The sequence below is a fragment of the Geotrypetes seraphini genome, chromosome 12 (assembly GCF_902459505.1).
Source record: "Geotrypetes seraphini chromosome 12, aGeoSer1.1, whole genome shotgun sequence".
Classification (NCBI taxonomy): Eukaryota; Metazoa; Chordata; class Amphibia; order Gymnophiona; family Dermophiidae; genus Geotrypetes; species Geotrypetes seraphini.
The window spans coordinates 40,405,791-40,425,358 of record NC_047095.1 but is presented as its reverse complement, the minus strand read 5'-3'; the positions used below and the strand labels follow the sequence as shown (position 1 = coordinate 40,425,358).

The following is a 19,568-nucleotide window of genomic DNA, read 5'->3' as shown; positions in this document are numbered from 1 at the left end:
GGAGAGGTCTAGTAGTTAAGAGTTTAACTTTTGGAGAGGCCTAGTAGTTAAGAGTTTAACTTTTGGAGAGGCCTAGTAGTTAAGAGTTTTTAACTTTTGGAGAGACCTAGTAGTTAAAGCAGTTGCCTTAGTACCCTGAAGTTGTGAGTTCAATCCCAGCCTACTTTTTGTGACTCTGGGCAAGTCACGTAATTCTCCATTGCCCCAGGTGCCACAGTTAGATTGGGAGCCTGCTGGGACAGATGGGAAAAATGCTTAAGAGTACCTGATTACTATTCAGTGTATTGTAAACTGCTTTGGGTTAATTTCTTCATGAAAAGGCAGTTATTAAATCCTAATAAATAAATATATAAAGGTTACTTGAAATAGTGTGTTTGGGAAAGCCCTGACTCGTCCCTGGAAGTAGAGCTATGCCTGAATGGAACTTGCCTTGAGCTGCCACTGAAAAGGCGCATGTTAAAGCCAAATAAATACTTCTTAAGATCTGCCAGGCACTGGTGACCTGGTATGGCCACTGTGAGAGGCAGGATGCTACATGACTTTCTTATGTTCTTATGGTTTTCTAGGAAATGGAGGATCAACACTTTATGCTCTGCAGCGCTTGGAAGGACTGTATGGTGATAAATGGACCCATTTTACCATAATTCTGATTCATGCTGGTAATTTTATGCTTTTGCTAATTTTTATGTTTCTTGACAATGCATTCTATTGCTTTCTTTTTTTTAGACAAAACTTATAAAAGTCAAAACTATTTGCTTTTATATTCTTGTAAAATCACTATTATAGAATTTGTTTCTGTTGAATTCTTCCCTGTTAGACAGTGGGGCCCTTTATATTAAGCTGTTTTAAACTGTTGACCTGGGTTTTACAATGTGATAACTGTTAGTACTGGCCCACAGTAACCATTCATTAAAACCTGCCAGTGCAGTAAAAAAAACAACTAAAAAAACTACATGCTACTAGAGGCTCAATGGTAGAGCTGCTGCCTCTGCTCCCAGAGGTTATGGGATCAAATCCCGGTTGCTGCTCCTTGTGACCCTGGGCAAATCACTTAATCCTCCAGTGCCCACCACTTTGAATGTCAGCTTTGAAATGCCAAAGCCACTAAAAGGCAGTATACAAATCCCCATTCCTTTTCCCTTAACACAGGTAGGGGCAGGTTATAGGTGTGGCATGGGTGAAACAGAGAAATGGTCAGATGTGAAAGTATGCCGGTCAGTGTTGTGGGCTAGCTATGATGACTATGTTACTAGGAGTTCAGATTTAACTGCAAATAGTTTGCAATGGTGGAAGATACAAGAAATATGCTTAGTATTCATAACTTTATTGTCTGTATTAAGCAAAAAAAAAAGTCTATAAAGGATCTTAGATGACAATTTTCAGAGGGTTTTATTTATCCAAGTAGATCAATTTGCTTTAAAATTGTGTCCATCAGAGGAGCTGACACTAGGTGCAGCCTTTCGCACCACTTAGGAATCCTGTGGACTTTCACAAAATTGTGATTTTGATAGTCATAACATAATAACTATGTTACTATGTTATGACTATCAAAATCACAGTTGCATTTAATGCCACAATCCATGTCCACCTCCCCCCAAATCCAGTACCCCCTCATATGCTTCCCTAAACAGACCCCCACATGGACCTTCCAGAGCAGACATTTCTGATCTAATCTTCGCCCGACAAACTCTCCTGATCTGTTCTTGACCCACCCCCACTGCTGAGCAGACCTCCCCCATCCAGTTCCTTCACAGAGCAGCCCTCTTACAACCTGACCCTTCACCCCCTTCCAGGACTAACCTAGGGGTTACCCTCCTAGTGAAGTGGTCTAGGATAGGATAGGTCATCCTCCACTTCCATCCCTGTGTTGACCTGGGTTCAAAATGGTGCCTGCAACAACTATATAGTGGCCAATGATTGGAGCAGGAGCATTTTAACTACGCGGATTGTCTCAGCTTGTGATTACATTGCTGTGCGTAGGCTCCATTTCTGAGGCCGTATAGTATGTCCTAGATGACAAGGACTTAACAATACTGATGTGTATTGTTTCATATAAGTAGTACTTTATACTATTTTTTGCGCCTGCAACAACTAGCCATAGCCTTGTATTATTAACTCTAGGGGTCAATCTGCTGTATAAGGTATGATTGCCCTTTTATGGCAGATTGACCCCCTTGTAGTTGTAGTTGAACTGCAAAACTATTTCTAGGGGTTGTGGTTACCATTTTTGAACCTGGTCAGTGCCAGGACAGGAGCGGAGGGGGGTTACTCTACCAGGGTAATCCCTGGGGGAGGACTGGAGTATTGGGAAGGTCTGTTTTGGGGGGGGGTACTGGGTTGAAGGAGCTATTGCAGCTAGACTATTGCAACTCATTATACGCAGGCCTAAGCCACACACAATTATACAGATTGCAGCTGATTCAGAACACAGCATTATCCCAGGACAAGCAGGCAGGTATTCTCACTAGTGGGTGATGTCATCCGACAGAGCCCCGATACGGACGTCTCACAAGCATGTCTTGCTTGAAGAAACTTAGAAGTTTCGAGATGCCCGCACCGCGCATGCACCAGTGCCTTCCCGCCCGATGGTCCGGGCGTGTCTCCTCAGTTCTTTATCTTCCGCGGAGCTGAGAAGTTTACTTCAATTCTGCGCCCATTGAACCCGTTTTTTTGCCTTCTGCATCGCCGCGGTTTGAGTTCTTTTGCTCTTGCCGTGCGTTTGTTTCTTTGATTTATTTTTCAAAAAAAAAAAATTTTTCCTTCCGACACCGGGTCGGCCGCGTGGCTTGGGCCCCCGCGCCTTCGACCTTGCGGCGGAGCTTTTCCGGCCTATGCCCTGGCCGATAACCGGTTTTAAAAAGTGTAGCAAGTGCCAGCGCGCGATTTCGCTCACGGACCCGCATCGACCCTGCCTGCAGTGTCTGAGTCCGGATCACTTTCCGAAATCGTGCCAGCCTTGCTCCACTCTCACAGCGCGAGCGTTTAAGCGCCGCTGTTTTTTGTGGGAGTCGATGTTTAAGATGGAAGCTACGTTGGATCCTTCGGCTTCGACATCGACTGGTGCTTCGACTCCGTCTGCGAAGCCCTCTGCCTCCCCGGCTGCTTCGGGCCTTCTGAAACCGGCATCGTTTACACTGGTTTCGGCCTCGACCTCGGCACCGGTGCTTTCCTCCGTCTCCTCGGAACAGGTACCGACCCCTACAGTTCCTCCGGTGGTGCTCAAAGTGCCGAAGGCTGGCAAGCAAAAGCACTCGGTACCGAAAGAGCGCGGAGACCATGTGGAAGGGCCCCCTTTTGGTGCGGATCCCTCCATATCGGCTTCGTTGCTCAGCGAGGAGGAGCGGCGGTCGGTGTCCGGTCCCTCGAGGAAGGCCTCCTGTAGTGACATGCCTCCCTTGGAACCTATTCCCTCGAGGAAGGCCTCCCTTAGTGACATGCCTCCTTTGGAGCCTATTCCCTCGAGGAAGGCTTCCCTTAGTGACTTGCCTCCTTTGGAGCCTATTACCCCTCCCCATGACACAGTGTGGCATCCGTCCTCGGGGCCTACCAGTCCTGGGCATAGCAGGAAACAGGACGAGTTCTTCCGAACCCCCTATCAAGCCTGGGCGTCATCGAATCTTCCGCCTCTCCAATCTACGGCCTCGAGCCCTATCTGCTCTTTCGAAGCTTCTGGGGATCAGTATACTCACCAATGGTCTCGATCCCCCTCCAGGCATCGAGAGGGGCATCGCTCCAGGCATTTGTCGAGGCATTCCTCTCGGCACTCGACCGTCTCGCCTCAAAAGAAATTGCCTCGTATGGGGTACTCTGCTGCGGCTGGGTCTCCTCCTCCGGGACCGGAGTTCGAGGACCCCGATGTTTTTCACTCACCCTGTCGTTCGCAGGCCTCTGTAGAGCCTGAGGCCTCGACTTCTTCTAGTCCTTCTCGAAGACCGGCGCTAGCGGACCAACTGTCTTTTTCCTCATTTCTAAGACAAATGGCGGATGACCTGGACATTACCCTCGATTCTGGTTCTCGATACTCCAAGGAGTACCTCGACACCATGCACTTGCCTCATCCTCCAGCCGAATCCCTGTGCCTGCCTCTGCATAAGCTCCTCGACCAGACCTTCATGAGGTATTTTGAGTCGCCTTACTCTATCCCTGCGGTCCCTGGAAAATTGGATGCTCGGTACCGCACGGTGCATCATAAGGGCTTCGAGGGACCTCAGCTTTCACATCAGTCCCTCCTGGTTGAATCCTCGCTCAAGCGGTCTCATCCTGCCCAGGTGTATGCTTCGGTGCCTCCGGGACGCGAGGGCAGAACCATGGATAAGTTTGGACGACGCATCTATCAGAATTCTATGATGGCGTCCCGAGTTCTAAATTATAATTTCCACTTTGCCACTTATTTGGAATTTTTTCTTCCTGTACTTCGGAAGTTTACGCCCTACATCGAGTCCCAGGCTCGTTTTGAGTTCGAGGAGGTAGTTGCTTCGCTGTCCCAGCTTCGTCTTCAGTTAATGCAATCTTCCTATGATGCCTTCGAGCTCTCGGCCCGGGCGGCTGCCTGCTCTGTGGCAATGCGCCGTTTGGCCTGGTTACGGACCATTGACATGGACCCAAATCTTCAGGACTGCCTGGCGAACGTTCCATGTGCTGGAGCGGATCTTTTTGACGAATCCATCGAGACTGTCACAAAGAAATTGTCTGATCATGAAAAGTCCTTTCAGTCCATTCTTCGACCGAAGCCTAAGCCTCAGCAGTCTCGACCCTCTCGACCGCCCTTGATCTATCAACGGCGTTATCAGCCGAGGCAAGCTCCACCTGCGAGGCAACCAGCGAAGCGGCAGCCTCCTCAGAAAGCTCAGCAAAAGCCTCAGCCGTCTACTGTCCCCAAGGCTCCTCAGCCTTTTTGACTGTCTCTTAGAGGGCATAACCAACCTCGTTCTGCCTCCCCCTGTTTTTCCCATCGGGGGGCGCCTCCATCAATTTTATCATCACTGGGAGGCTATCACCACCGACCTCTGGGTCCTTACTATCAGGGAGGGGTACTCTCTTCAATTCCATCGGGTACCTCCGGACCATCCTCCAAGAGAGTATCCTTCCAACTTGACTCAGACCGCCCTTCTTCTTCCGGAAGCTCAGGCGTTGCTCCGGCTTCGGGCCGTTGAGCCGGTCCCGGTGGACCAAATCAACCGGGGGTTTTACTCCCAGTACTTCCTTGTTCCGAAGAAGACGGGCGACCTACGGCCCATTCTGGACCTCAGGGTCCTCAACAAATTCCTAGTCAAAGAGAGATTTTGCATGCTGACCCTTGCTTCTCTCTACCCCCTCCTCGAGCAGAACGACTGGTTATGCTCTCTGGATCTCAAGGAGGCCTACACTCACATTCCCATTCATCCGGCCTCTCGCAAATTCCTCAGATTTCGGGTGGGACATCTGCATCTGCAGTATCGAGTGCTTCCATTCGGTCTGTCCTCGTCTCCCAGAGTCTTCACAAAGTGTCTGGTAGTGGTGGCTGCTGCACTCCGGAACCAGGGTCTTCAGGTATTTCCCTACCTCGACGACTGGCTCATCAAGGCTCCCTCGGCCTCGGGGGTCATCTCGGCGACCCTGTCCACGATTCTGTTCCTGCAGAGTTTGGGCTTCAAGATCAACTTTCCCAAATCTCATCTACAGCCTACCCAGTCGCTCCCCTTCATCGGGGGGATACCATACGTCTCAGAGCATTCCTTCCTCCTCAGCGCATGGATGCCCTTCTTCATTTCTGCCAGTCTGTCTTCTCGCCAGTCCATCTCAGCGACACACATGATGGTCCTCCTGGGCCACATGGCCTCTACAGTTCATGTGACACCGTTTGCCAGACTCCATCTCAGAATTCCTCAGTGGACCCTGGAATCTCAATGGACTCAGGTGTCAGATCCGTTGACTCGACACATCATCGTCACTCCTCTTCGGCAGTCTCTACTTTGGTGGATGACCTCTTCGAATCTATCCAGAGGTTTGCTGTTTCACTCTCCTCCCCACCAGAAGGTTCTCACAACCGATTCATCGACCTATGCCTGGGGAGCTCATCTGGATGGTCTTCGCACTCAGGGATTCTGGACCAGTGCGGACCGACTCCATCAAATCAATCTTCTGGAGCTCAGAGCCATCTTCAATGCTCTTCAAGCTTTTCAACATCTGCTTCGCGACATGGTGGTTCTCATTCGCACGGACAATCAGGTCGCCATGTATTATGTCAACAAGCAGGGGGGCACGGGGTCGGCCTCCCTCTGCCAGGAAGCTCTCAGAGTCTGGGATTGGGCGGTTCGCCACAACGCCTTCCTCAAAGCTGTCTACATTCAGGGGAAGGACAATGTCTTGGCGGACAACTTAAGTCGTCTCCTCCAGCCTCACGAGTGGGCACTCCATTCCTCGCCCCTTCATCAGATCTTTGCTCAGTGGGGGACGCCTCAGATAGACCTCTTTGCGGCTCCCCACAACTTCAAACTGCCTCAGTTTTGCTCCAGGATCTACACTCCTCATCGTCTCGAGGCAGATGCCTTTCTGCTGGATTGGGGGAATCGCTTTCTGTATGCGTTTCCTCCATTTCCTCTCATTCAAAAGACTCTGGTCAAGCTGAAATCCGACCATGCCACCATGATTCTGATAGCTCCTCGGTGGCCCAGGCAACCTTGGTTCTCCCTTCTACTTCAACTCAGCAGCAGGGAGCCATTCCTTCTTCCAGTGTTTCCTTCACTGCTTACTCAGCATCAGGGATCTCTGCTTCATCCCAACCTGCAGTCTCTCCACCTGACAGCTTGGTTCCTCTCAACGTAACTCCTCACCAGTTTTCCCAGGCGTTGAGGGATGTCTTGGAGGCTTCCAGGAAGCCTGCTACTCGTCAATGCTACTCCCAAAAATGGACTAGATTTTCTTCCTGGTGTGTTTCCAATTCTAAGGAGCCTCAGCGAGCCTCTCTATCCTCTGTATTGGACTATCTTCTACACCTGTCTCAGTCTTGTCTCAAGTCTATATCTATTCGAGTCCACCTGAGTGCTATTGCGGCTTTCCATCAGCCTCTACAAGGGAAACCTCTCTCTGCTCATCCTGTGGTTTCCAGATTTATGAAAGGACTTTTCCATGTCAATCCTCCTCTCAAACCTCCTCCAGTGGTTTGGGATCTCAATGTTGTCCTTTCTCAGCTTATGAAACCTCCTTTTGAGCCTCTCGACAAGGCTCCACTAAAGTTTCTCACTTGGAAAGTGGTTTTTCTAGTGGCCCTCACGTCTGCTCGCAGGGTCAGTGAACTTCAGGCCTTAGTGGCGGATCCTCCTTTCACAGTATTCCATCATGACAAGGTGGTCCTCCGCACTCATCCAAAATTCCTGCCTAAAGTGGTCTCTGAATTTCATCTCAATCAATCCATTGTACTTCCAGTGTTTTTTCCAAAGCCTCATTCTCATCCTGGAGAATCAGCTCTTCATACTCTGGACTGTAAGCGTGCTTTGGCTTTCTACCTGAATCGCACCAAGCCACACAGAACTGCACCTCAACTTTTCGTCTCCTTTGATCCAAACAAGTTGGGTCGACCTGTATCGAAGCGCACCATCTCCAACTGGATGGCGGCTTGTATCTCTTTCTGCTATGCCCAGGCTGGATTACCCCTTCCCTGTAAGGTCACAGCCCATAAGGTCAGAGCAATGGCGGCCTCTGTAGCCTTCCTCAGATCAACACCAATTGAGGAGATTTGTAAGGCTGCCACTTGGTCCTCAGTTCATACATTCACCTCTCATTATTGTCTGGATACTTTCTCCAGAAGGGATGGACAGTTTGGCCAAACTGTTACAAAATTTATTCTCCTAAGTTGCCAACTCTCCCACCATCCCATTGAAGTTAGCTTGGAGGTCACCCACTAGTGAGAATACCTGCCTGCTTGTCCTGGGATAAAGCAATGTTACTTACCGTAACAGTTGTTATCCAGGGACAGCAGGCAGCTATTCTCACGTCCCACCCACCTCCCCTGGGTTGGCTTCTCTGCTAGCTACCTGAACTGAGGAGACACGCCCGGACCATCGGGCGGGAAGGCACTGGCGCATGCGCGGTGCGGGCATCTCGAAACTTCTAAGTTTCTTCAAGCAAGACATGCTTGTGAGACGTCCGTATCGGGGCTCTGTCGGATGACATCACCCACTAGTGAGAATAGCTGCCTGCTGTCCCTGGATAACAACTGTTACGGTAAGTAACATTGCTATCAGACTGATCTTCCGACTCAAGAAATTTGACACAGTTTCAGACTATTACCACAGGTTTCACCGGTTACCTGTGTCTTCCCAGATCTCATTCAAAATCTCCTGCATTATATTCCACATACGCCACACCAACTCATCGGATGTGTTAACTCATATGTTCTCAGAACTCCACTTCTCATCAATCAGAATATTCAACTCCTCCCAGATGATTCACCCCTCATCCAAAGGAATCAAATACATATATTCAACTTATTATTCACCTACATCATCATCCAAACCTGGAATAGTCCACCTTTAGACACAAGAAAAGAACCCTACTACCTTAAATTAAAAAAAAAAACTAAAAACATTTCTTTTTAGCAAACCACCTGGATGGACCGCGCAACAACAATCTGCCTAAACCCTACCCCAACCAATCTGTTCTCAACTCGATGATCTCTATTTGGGTATATGACTATGTATATGATAATGTTGACATTCCACTATATTCTGCACACTTCGCTAAGGTCCAACAGACTTCCCTATTACATTTGCATACCTATAATGCTTAACCTATCTTATTGCTGAGCTGTCTGGCTATTTTCAAAGTTGTAAATTCTGCTCCTCTCCATTCTGTTCCAAATCCATATTGTATCTGTTCTCCTTTCTAATTTCTTGTAAACTGTGCTGAGCTCTACTGTTATAGAGAAGATGCGGTATATAAGCCTAAGGTTTAATTTAGTTTAATTTATACTATATATTCTTGTGACTTGTACGACCTTTACTCTAAAAAATTTAATGCCATTCTGTAAGTCTCCAATGTTCTGCATGGGCTCTTTGCATTGTAGGCATAGTGTGATCTACAAATAACAGATTAGAGTAGATTAGATTTGAAGGGGTTTCACATGAGATATAAGGGGGTTGCATCAGTATCTTTGATTAGAGAGGATTTGGGGGAGGGGGTTGCTGGTCAGGGTGAAATCAGGTTGTGCTGCTGTAGAAGAGCAATAGTATAGTGCCTATAATGTGTCTTTTCAGTAATGGTATGACCTGTGTGCTAAATGCAGGGCTGGCTCTGGTAATTCCCTCTACATTTACCACTACTACTACTATTTATCACTTATATAGTGCTGAAAGGCATAAGCAGCGCTGTACATTTTGACTTTTTAATAGATGATCCTTGCTCAGAAGAGCTTACAATCTAACTTGGACAGACAAAAATGACATATAGGGTTGGGGATGCAGAGCCCGAGGTGAGAGGAGTTAGGAGTCGAAAGCAGTCTCGAAAAGATGTGCTTTTAACTGGGCCTCGAACACTGCCAGAGACGGAGCCCACTGTAGGGATTTGAGCTGCTTGTTCTAAGTGTGCGGTACAGCAAGGTGGAAGGGACGGAGCCTGGAGTTGGCAGGGGAAGAAAAGGGCACAGACAGAAGGGACTTACCAGCTGAGCGGAGCTCGGTGGAGGGGGGTACGACATAGGGGGAGATAAGTGAAGAGAGATAGCTGAGTGAGTGCATTCATAAGTCAGTAAGAAGAGTTTGAATTGTATTCGGAAACCAGTGAAGTGACTTTAGGAGAAGGGGTAAAGTGAGTATAGCGGCTCTCCCGGAATATGAGTCATGCAGCCAAATTCTGAATGGATTGGAAGGGAGCGAGATTGTACTTTTCACAACCTGAGTTTTGCAAGGCACAGTAATATAAGCCTGATTTTAAAAAGAATGTGGATGCAGATATCTAGCATATGTGAAGGAGAGTCAGTAAAGATGGTGAATTTTTGAAGTTACATTCCATTTCACCTTAGTTATTGACTCCCCACCCTATAAACCAGCATTGGCAAAAGCCTTTATCCACAATTCAAAACAAGAACAGCTCCCAGACATCTTTTGCTACCAGACCTGAACTAAATGATTATACACTACCAATGTTCATTCAAGAGAAGTAAATTGGATGTAGAAAGTAGCATGTGGAAATTCAGGATAAATTTGCATGCATAAATATTAATACTAGGGCTGCAGGAAGATTACAAAATTGCAGCTAATCGCATTGTGCAATAGCGATTAATCGAGATTAATAGGTAAGATATTTCAAAATACGCTCGTATAACAAACACAAGCACAAACCTTGTCTATATGTCATTTCAAACCTGAACAAATTTCTATGTATCAAAATGTCAAAGCCAGTTGCTTAAAGATGACTGAGACCAAGAAGTCTCCACACTTAGAAGCATCAACACTAGCTTCCCTATGCCTCTGTCTTTATGTGGTTCACTACTTTGTCAAGTTCGCATTTAACTGGCAGGTAAACTCAGAAATTCAATACTGGAGTCCAGAAATAGTTCGGCATTGAATTTCCGGGTATAATGCTGGCTGCAGTCAACAAAACTCTGAGCACTGCTAGCTGAGTATTGACCCTCGCATATTTTAAAGGTAGCTCACATTGATAACTCTACCTATGAATGTGCAGAATTGTAGTTTGATCCTGTAGGACTCATTATTAGTCCAGGCTTCCTTTACCCCTGTGTATTCCAGTATGATTCTGATCATGTTGGAAGTGTGTGAACCAAACCATGATAATGATGATAGTAATCACAACTCGTGCCAAGTCTGAGCAGTGTTTTGTGCTTCTGTCCACCTGAATGAAGTCTTTTATCCAGAAACCTGAATAAAATGGTGTGGTAGCCATGTTTGTTCACTTTAGAAGGTAATATACAGAAATAAAACAAAACATAAAAGAAATAAAGTGATACCTTTCTTATTGGATCAACCATGTATTTTTTGATTGGCTTTCAAAGGCTAATCAAAGCTAATCAAAACCTTCAAAAACTAATAAAAATTGCAGGTAGCGAGAGGTAACATCAGACATGCCAAATCACACACATTTGGGCCTCTTCTCCAGCTCAAATACCTAAATTTCCTCTTCATACACATTGTCTCCTGGCAATGCATGGATTTGACACCTTTTTTTTTCTTCCTTTCTTTCTCCCCCTCCTCCTGTAAGCAGTTCACTAACTTTGCCTCTGTGATTGGCAGCATTGAAGACCTAATACAGTAAGAAAGTCATTTTAGAAGGCTCTATTTACGTGTGTATATCTGTGGCATGTACCGTACATTTTTTTTATATAGGTTGAACAGGCCTGAAATGTTTGCACATACAGCATTTTCTATGTAATAAATAAGCCTCTGCTTTATAAAATCTAAATGTTATCAGTGTTCATATCTTCTCTGAGGCATATGTAAATGTAACTAATTACGGTACTCATTTGGACCTAGGTTTTGGAGAAATGATGGATGCAATTGTGTCCTTGATGGTGTTGGATGTCTTTGGTGACTGCTTCACATAGCTCTCAAAGCTTAATATTAAATGGCAGTAGTCTTCAAATCCAGATGTTTTATAAACTCACTCAATAGGTCCTGGATTTATGAAGTGTCAATATTTTGTTTTAGTTCAAAAAGACGCCTACGCCCCACCTCTCCACCACTATTACAGTGGTGGAGAGGTGGGGCTGAGGCGTCTTTTTGAACTAAAACAAAATATTGACACTTCATAAATCCAGGACCTATTGAGTGAGTCACATAGCTCTCAAGCATAAGAGTTATTCTTTGATTTTGGGCTTGCTGTTTTGGAAGCAAGACAGCCCACTAGTATATTAATAAAAAATGACACAATTTTTGTTAATGACAAATGATTTTCATTAACAAGAGATAATATATGTGCTAAAAATGTTTGAATGCATGAAGTGGTGGCGTCTGGAGTCAAAAGTAGATCAAACTAATATTATCTTGGTATATTTCCTGGTATCATAATTTCAGGTTTACTGTGGTGATATAGACAGAGGTAGGAATATTCTTTTGGTGAAATGATTAATTCAGGAATCCTGTAATTCTCTTCAGTCAAGACAAATTCAATTAAATTATATCTAAAGGCCTTTGGAATTGCCAGTAAGAAGCATTGTAGATTGGTGCTCTTTCTGTGAATACCTACCAAAAGAATTTTGAGTGTTGTGTATAAGGTTGAATGCATCTTTCCTTTTCTTTTTTAGGTGGCTATAGTCAACGTTTACCAAGTGCAAGTGCATTAGGAAAAATTTTCACAGCTTTGCCTCTTGGTGACCCCATTTATCAGATGTTGGAGGTCAAACTGGCAACATACATTGACTTCCCCACACATATGGTGCCAGGTGTTCTGGTTACTTGTGCAGATGACATTGAACTCTATAGCACTGGAACAGACCACCTCAGGTTTGAAAAGCCTGGTATTACTGCTTTAGCTCATCCTTCATCCTTAAGTATAGGCACTACGCATGGGGTATTTGTGTTGGAACCAACCTTGTCATCGGAATATCAAGAACTTGAATACAGGTCTTGCCGTCGTTTCCTTCATAAGCCGAATATTGAAAAGATGCATCAGTCCGGGGCCGTTTGTATACAAAACAATTTTGTTTCTACCGGAGACTGTGACCATGCAAGAAGATTAGACTCGGAGATTGTGTATACAGATAGCTTATTTTACATGGATTATAAGACTGCCAAACTTTTACTCTCATATTTTAAAGAGGAAGGCACTCTTTGCTGTGAAATTGATGCCTATGGTGATTTTCTGCAGGCTCTTGGACATGAAGCAACCCAAGAGTATACAACAGACACATCCAATGTCACTAAAGAGGAGGCCCAGCTAATAGAAGTCAGAGAAAAAATATTTTTCCTTTTAAAAGGAACTCCATTTAATGTTATTGTTTTAAACAACTCGAAGTTTTATCACATCGGAACCACTCAAGAGTACTTATATCATTTGACATCCAACATGAAGCTAAAATCGGAGCTGAACATGCAGTCTAAAACTTTTAGTGTATTTCCAGCTGAAGCTGAAAATTGTGATGAAAGAGCCTGTATCATTCAAAGCATATTGGATTCAAACTGTTCGATTGCACCTGGCTCTGTTGTTGAATATTCCAGGCTGGGGCCTCACGTTTCAGTGGGAGAAAACAGCATCATTAGCAACTCTTGTCTAGCCGCCACAGTAGACCTACTACCCAATTCTTTTGTCAGTTCACTGAGTTTGAATATTGAGGGAAAAATAATGTATGCCACTATAGTGTGTGGTATAGATGACAACTTGAAAAAGAATGTAAAATTGTTATCTGAGTTACAGCACCTTCAATTTTTTGGCGTCAGTTTTTTTGAATGCTTAAATCTGTGGAGCCTGAGAGTTTCAGATCACCTGTTCTCTGGAAACAAAGCAAGCCTAGGCTTGTGGAATGCACGGATTTTCCCGGTTTGTTGCACCATGGATGAGTCGGTTGCACTGTCGTTAAAGATGCTGAGAGCAGTGCAGAGCAAGTTAGTGCTCAAGGCCTATGGTGGGAAATGCTTTTCTATTGAAGAAATGCTTTCTTACAAAGATGTGAAAGACATGCTAAAATTCAGGCAGAAGCTTTATGAAGAAATCAGTCTCCAGAAATAGACAGAAACATCTAGTTTGTAAATCAGAACTGGTGAGAAAGGGAATCATTTGGGAAAGATGGTTTCCAAGAGTTCTCAGACTTACTGCAGGACCTTCCACGGTAAGCCTTTTTAAACTGCAGTAAGCACATGGTAGTGTTTATCGCAGTTAGTAAAAAGGCCCCTAAGGGATTTAAAATGTGACCATGAAGATTGTGTCACTATAGACAAACATTATATGCAATTGGTTAAGAAAAAGAAATACTTCAACTATAAATTCCATAAGTATTCTAAAGTAAGTGCCTACCTTAGCACTTATAAAAACCTTTTTTGTTTTAATGGTAAGGAACATAAATATTGCTATACTGGGGCAGACCAAAGGTCCGTGAAGCTCAGTATCCTGTTTCCAACAGTGGACAACCCAAGTTCCAAGTACCTAGCTAGATTCTAAGCAGTAAAACAGATTTTATGCTGCTTATCCTAGAAATAAGCAGTGGATTTCCCCAAGCCATCTCAATAATGGCCTATGGACTTCTGTTTTAGGAAATTATCCAAACCTTTTTTAAACCCTGCTAAGCTAACTGATTCCACCCCATTCTCCAGCAATGAATTCCAGAGTTTAATTACACGTTGTGTGAATAAATATTTTCTCCGTTTTTTTTTTTTTTTTAAATCTACTTAATAGCTTTATCGTATGCCCCCCTAGTTCTAGTATTTTTGGCAAGAGTAAATAATTGATTCATATCTACCTTTTCCACTCCAGTATTTTATAGACCTCTAGCATATCACCCCTGAGCCATCTCTTCTCCAAACTGAAGAGCTCTAGCCGCTTTAGCCTTTCTTCATAGGGAAGTCATCCCATCCGTTTTATCATTTCTGTCGCTCTTCTCTTTACCTTCCTTTTTGAGATACAGCAACCAGAATTGCACCAGTATTCGAGGTGCGTCTATACCATAGAGTGATACAAGGGCATTATAACATTTTCATCTTTGTTTTCCATTCCTTTCAGGATAATTCCTAACATTCTATTGTTTTCTTAGCTGCCACTGCACATTTTGCTGAGGATTTCGCCAAACCCTCAACAATGACACCTAGATCCTTTTCCTGGGCAGTGATTCCTAACGTGGAACCCTGCATCACATAGCTATAGTTTGTGTTCCTCTTTCCCATATGCTTCACTTTGCATTTGTGTACATTAAATGTCATCTGCCATTTTGATCCCCATCTCACAAGGTCTTTTTGCAATTTTTCACAATCCTATTGCTATTTAACAACTTTGAACTACTTTGTGTCATCACTAAATTAAATTATCTTACTAGTTATTCCCATCTCTAGATCATTGATAAATATGTTAAAAAGCAGCAGTCCCAGCACAGATCCCTGGGGAACCGCACTATTTACCTGACATTGTCAATTCATATGTTGCAAATGCATCTAGTGAGACTATATTGCTTTGGTGGCAAGTAATATATGTAGGTGATACCTTTATGATATGGTATAGAAATTTAGATAGTCTTACAAGTTTTAATTGTGGTGGGGGTATGTGGTGGGGGGAGGAATATTTGATGCGAATTAGATTTTGGTAGAATATTAAGTGATGTTAAAGTGTAAAATGATTTTATCCTGTATTGCACTTAATGAAAGTTTTAAAAATGAATAAAGAATTTTAAAAAATAGTTTTAATTTAATTTAGTTTAACAGGTAATTCAAATTTAATTTAAGAGATTTAAATTTCCAAATTCTATATGATGAAACATAAATCTCCTTTTTTGGACATCATTCTAAATCTAAATTATAAGAATGACTGATTTCATACAGGTAGATATCATAAGCTACCTGCTTTGAATAAAAAGCTACATTTTTAGAGCTACCACAATTGGGCCTTGAAAGAAAATCTTCCTTGGGTCATATTTTATAACTTTTGATCAATAAAGACTGTATCCCAGTTGTGAATTTTACAATTAAAGACTTTAATACAAACCTTTAATTTGGGAGGTTTAATTTATGCAATTTTTTAGTCTTCTTCATTGTCTACTTTGGCTGACCATTGGTTTCTGTGAACAATAACCTCTCTTCTTGGTCCTAATTTTATAAAAGGCCTTTATGCCTACAAATCAACATTTACTCGTAATAAAGGTTTATAAAATTACTTCTATAAGTGTCTAAAAATTGCTTTTTTTATATAAATAATTTATATGGGCTCTTCTTCCTCCTCACAGCAGCAAATCAACCAGTGGCCTTGAACGGTTCAGGAGGGCAGGAAGATTTCTCCTGATCCATGCACTGGCTGGCTACCAGGGACCCAAAAGGTTAGGGAGGTGGGAGGGAGGTGTGGTTGTCAATTTCGGCAGGCACAGCAGGGATTCCTCCTGTCCCATCCACTGCAAGGCCGCCAAAGAGTCGGGAGTTGTGTGGGGGGAGGCAGGGGTTTTTGAATTTGGCCATGACGGGAGACAGGGGGAATCCCTCATGTCCCAGCCCACCGCTGGTCCACCGGGTCATGCGGTAGACCCTGTGGAAGCCTGAAATAGGTCTGGGGGGGGGGGGCGGGTAGGCAATGGCCTGAATATAAGCCAAGACCCCCATTTTTGGTCATTTTTTTTGCCCAAAAATCTCAGCTTATATTCGAGTATATATGGTATACGATTAGAATAATGGCATATATGCATTTGTGTGTGTAAACATACTCGTAGAAATGCCACACTATTCTGTAAATATGTGCATACGAGTATCATACATAGCATATGTTTTGCAGTTGGGCACACACATGGACAGAACTCGCATTTACAAGTATAATTTATAAAATAAGAGCATAAGATTTTCCTATACTGGGACAGACTGAAGGTCCATCAGGCCCAGTATCCCATTTCCAAGAGTGGCCAACCCTGGTCCCAAGTACCTAGCTAGAAACCAAGTAGCAAAATTTTTTTGTTATGCCAATATCTTTCTAGCATTTAGGCACAAGCAATTACACCACCTCTGTGGGTGAAACTTGGACAGAACATATACATACGTGTATAAATTATTAAATACTGTAATTTGTACATCATCTTCCTTTCATTTAGATGTAATCTGTAAAGCTTACATCTGTTATAAGTGAGCACATATTACATCAAAATTTATTTTTGTCCACTTCTACTTTTCTTTCTAAAATACTAGTATGTGCTTTGTAGAAAGATAGGCACTGGGCTGCAATGTTGGGTATGCGAGAGAGTGACATACACACACGGTTAGGAGCCTGCACTCAAGAATAAAGGGGTATGTTTCAAGCAGCTTATATCACTAGGGGAGGCTCCGGAGAGTCATCGGAAGCACAGTTGTCACCACGCGAGTCCCTAGAGTCAAGTGATTCTGAAGATTAAAGGAGGACATTATGTAGAAGATTGATTGCTTGTTTCAGAAGAGAGACTTCATTTTGGATTGCTGTTTGCGCTGAGCTTTACAAGGACAGATAAGTAATTTTTTTTCATACTTTATTTTTATAAAGTGTTGATGGATATTCTAGAAACATAGAACCATGATGGCAGTTAAAGGCCAAATGGCCTATCCAGTCTGCCCATCAACAGCATCCACTTTCATCTCTCTAGTACGAGATTGTTTGGGCACAATAACACTTCATAGTATGGTGCTTTTGAAGAATCTGAGGAAACATCATTCGTCTTGGTAAGCCACGTTTGTGGGGTACCTTATTAGTTCCAAAAGCACACAAAGTAGGGGAGGACCATTGGCCAACTAATATAAAAAAGGAACCCTCCCCCCTCTAGTTTCTTTTAGTGTATTGGTTGGCCACTGGTCCTTCCCTAATTTGTGTGCTTTTGGTCCTCATCTTCATAGAAAACCAACTTCCCACCTATTTTTGTCAGACCGTATTAGGTGACATACTATTCTGAGGGTTCCTCGTCAAAAATTTTATATCACAATTTCACTAATTGTGAATTTAATAAATAATTAAAAATCATAGTAGCTCGCTGATAGACTGGACTTTTGTTTTTGGCACTATAGGAATGACAGAGCAAAATAATGAAATCATGACAGCTCTGCATGACATGAAATGAAGTGTCTTCCATGCAAGGAGATACACATGCCCTGACTGCATCTCTCAGCAGCACACCATCAGCATCTCAGTTATCATTAGGGAAACTGCTATGACTCCCCTATTGGCTTCTGAGAATGGTAAGTAGGGCCTGAATCCATAGTCAGGCCCTCAGCTCTTTCACAATATCAGGTCTCTGTGGAGCCTTCTACCCTCCTCTCCCCCCCATACTTGCAAGCATCAACAATGGCACTGTATGTTGGACTGGCCCTATGGCCTTCCCTAATGGCATGCCATGCTGGTCTGCAGGAGAATATGTCTCCGAGCTCCTCAGATTCTAGTGATGCACCATCTAACACCCTAGAATACCAGGGCACCACAGTAATGGCTAGGATGGTAGGGGGTTAAAGATAATAGGGGTAGGAAGGCATGGTAGGAGAAAGAATAGGGAGGGGGGGTCAAGTGTAAATGGGTGATATTCCATTTAGATGCAAGCTTTTACAGCTTACATCTGGTATAAGTGAGCACATATTTTATCATTTTGATTTCAAAGATGTACGTTCCCGGATTGTCATAAAATTTCCTTTTAGTATTCTCACTATAAAATCATTGATGCCATGTTCTTGTTTTCTGAAGTGTTGTATATCAGAGGTTAGCATTGCAATATTGAATATGATATCTGTGTAGAGTGACCTAGTCTTTAGCATCTGTCTTTTCTCCAATGCAACACCCTTTACACTTTTTTCATTGAATGATGTATACCACATTAGAAGATGAGCATGTGAATTAGCCCCCTATGCTGAATGGTTTTCCCATGTGAGTGACCGTGGGGTCCTGTGAAATGTGTTGGCATAGTTTGCAGTATGTTATATTGCAGTGATACATGCCATTCTCTTCTTTATGAGCTTGTGTTGGGAGATTGCTTTTCACTACTTTTCGTTTCATAGGTGGAGCTTAGAATATTTCTTTCAGTAATTCATCCTCCTAGAGTAGTAGCTGTTTTTCCAGCTCTGAATTGCATGCCATTACCAGGGGGATTCTCTCTCTGGTTTTCTTGTCTTTTGACTGCAATAGGTTTCCTCTGGGTATTTCAAGGGAGGAGGCGATATTCTTGGACATTATTTTGAAGTATCCTTTTTGTATGAAAGATTCAGTCAGGATTTTGAGGTGTTTGTCTCTTGGGTTAGAGCAGATATTTATGTATTCATTCATTCATTTTTATAGCCCGTCCTCCCCAGGAGCCCAGAATAGGTTACAAGGATACATACACAAAGTTTTCAGGAACAGAGATATGTACATTAGAGTCCATAACATGCTACAGGATCAATAACTTTGCAGAACCTAAGAAAATAAATCATAGAATCACGAATGGGTATTAACATATGTGCAGTGAACGGTAGAAGAACTGGTTAGCAGGCACAGATGTTCTGAGGTAAGGTAGTTGAAGCAAGGTTTGTCAAAGTTTGAGACCAGAATTGATCCGGTCCATGAAAAGAACTTTCTTTACTGCTTCCTGGAAGGTCATAATAACATAGTAGATGACAGTAGATAAAGACCCGAATGGTCCATCCAGTCTGCCCAACCTGATTCAATTTAAAATTTTTAATTTTTTTTCTTAGCTATTTCTGGGCAAGAATCCAAAGCTCTACACGGTACTGTGCTTGGGTTCCAACTGCCGAAATCTCCGTTAAAACCTACTCCAGCCCATCTACACCCTCTAAGCCACTGAAGCCTTCCCCAGCCCATCCCTCACCAAACGGCCATACACAGACACAGACCGCGCAAGTCTGCCCAGTACTGGCCTTAGTTCAATATTTAATATTATTTTCTGATTCTAGATTCTCTGTGTTGAACTCAGTCACAGTTTTACTCTCCACCATCTCTCGGGAGCGCATTCCAGG

General features: G+C 43.6%; 1 protein-coding gene across 8 annotated transcripts in view; it reads left to right on the top strand.

Annotated features, from left to right (window-relative positions):
- The window catches only part of LOC117346428 (serine/threonine-protein kinase TNNI3K), a 278,321-nt gene that overhangs the window by 4,805 nt on the left and 253,948 nt on the right, over positions 1–19,568 (top strand). For 7 of the 8 annotated variants that reach the window (XM_033915962.1, XM_033915967.1, XM_033915964.1 and 4 more), the window contains one exon: positions 567–659. In XM_033915962.1, the coding sequence (XP_033771853.1) occupies positions 567–659 (93 nt within the window). Of the gene's footprint in view, positions 1–566; positions 660–12,235; positions 14,124–19,568 lie in introns of those variants that run through there. The other variant, XM_033915968.1, reaches the window with a different exon arrangement.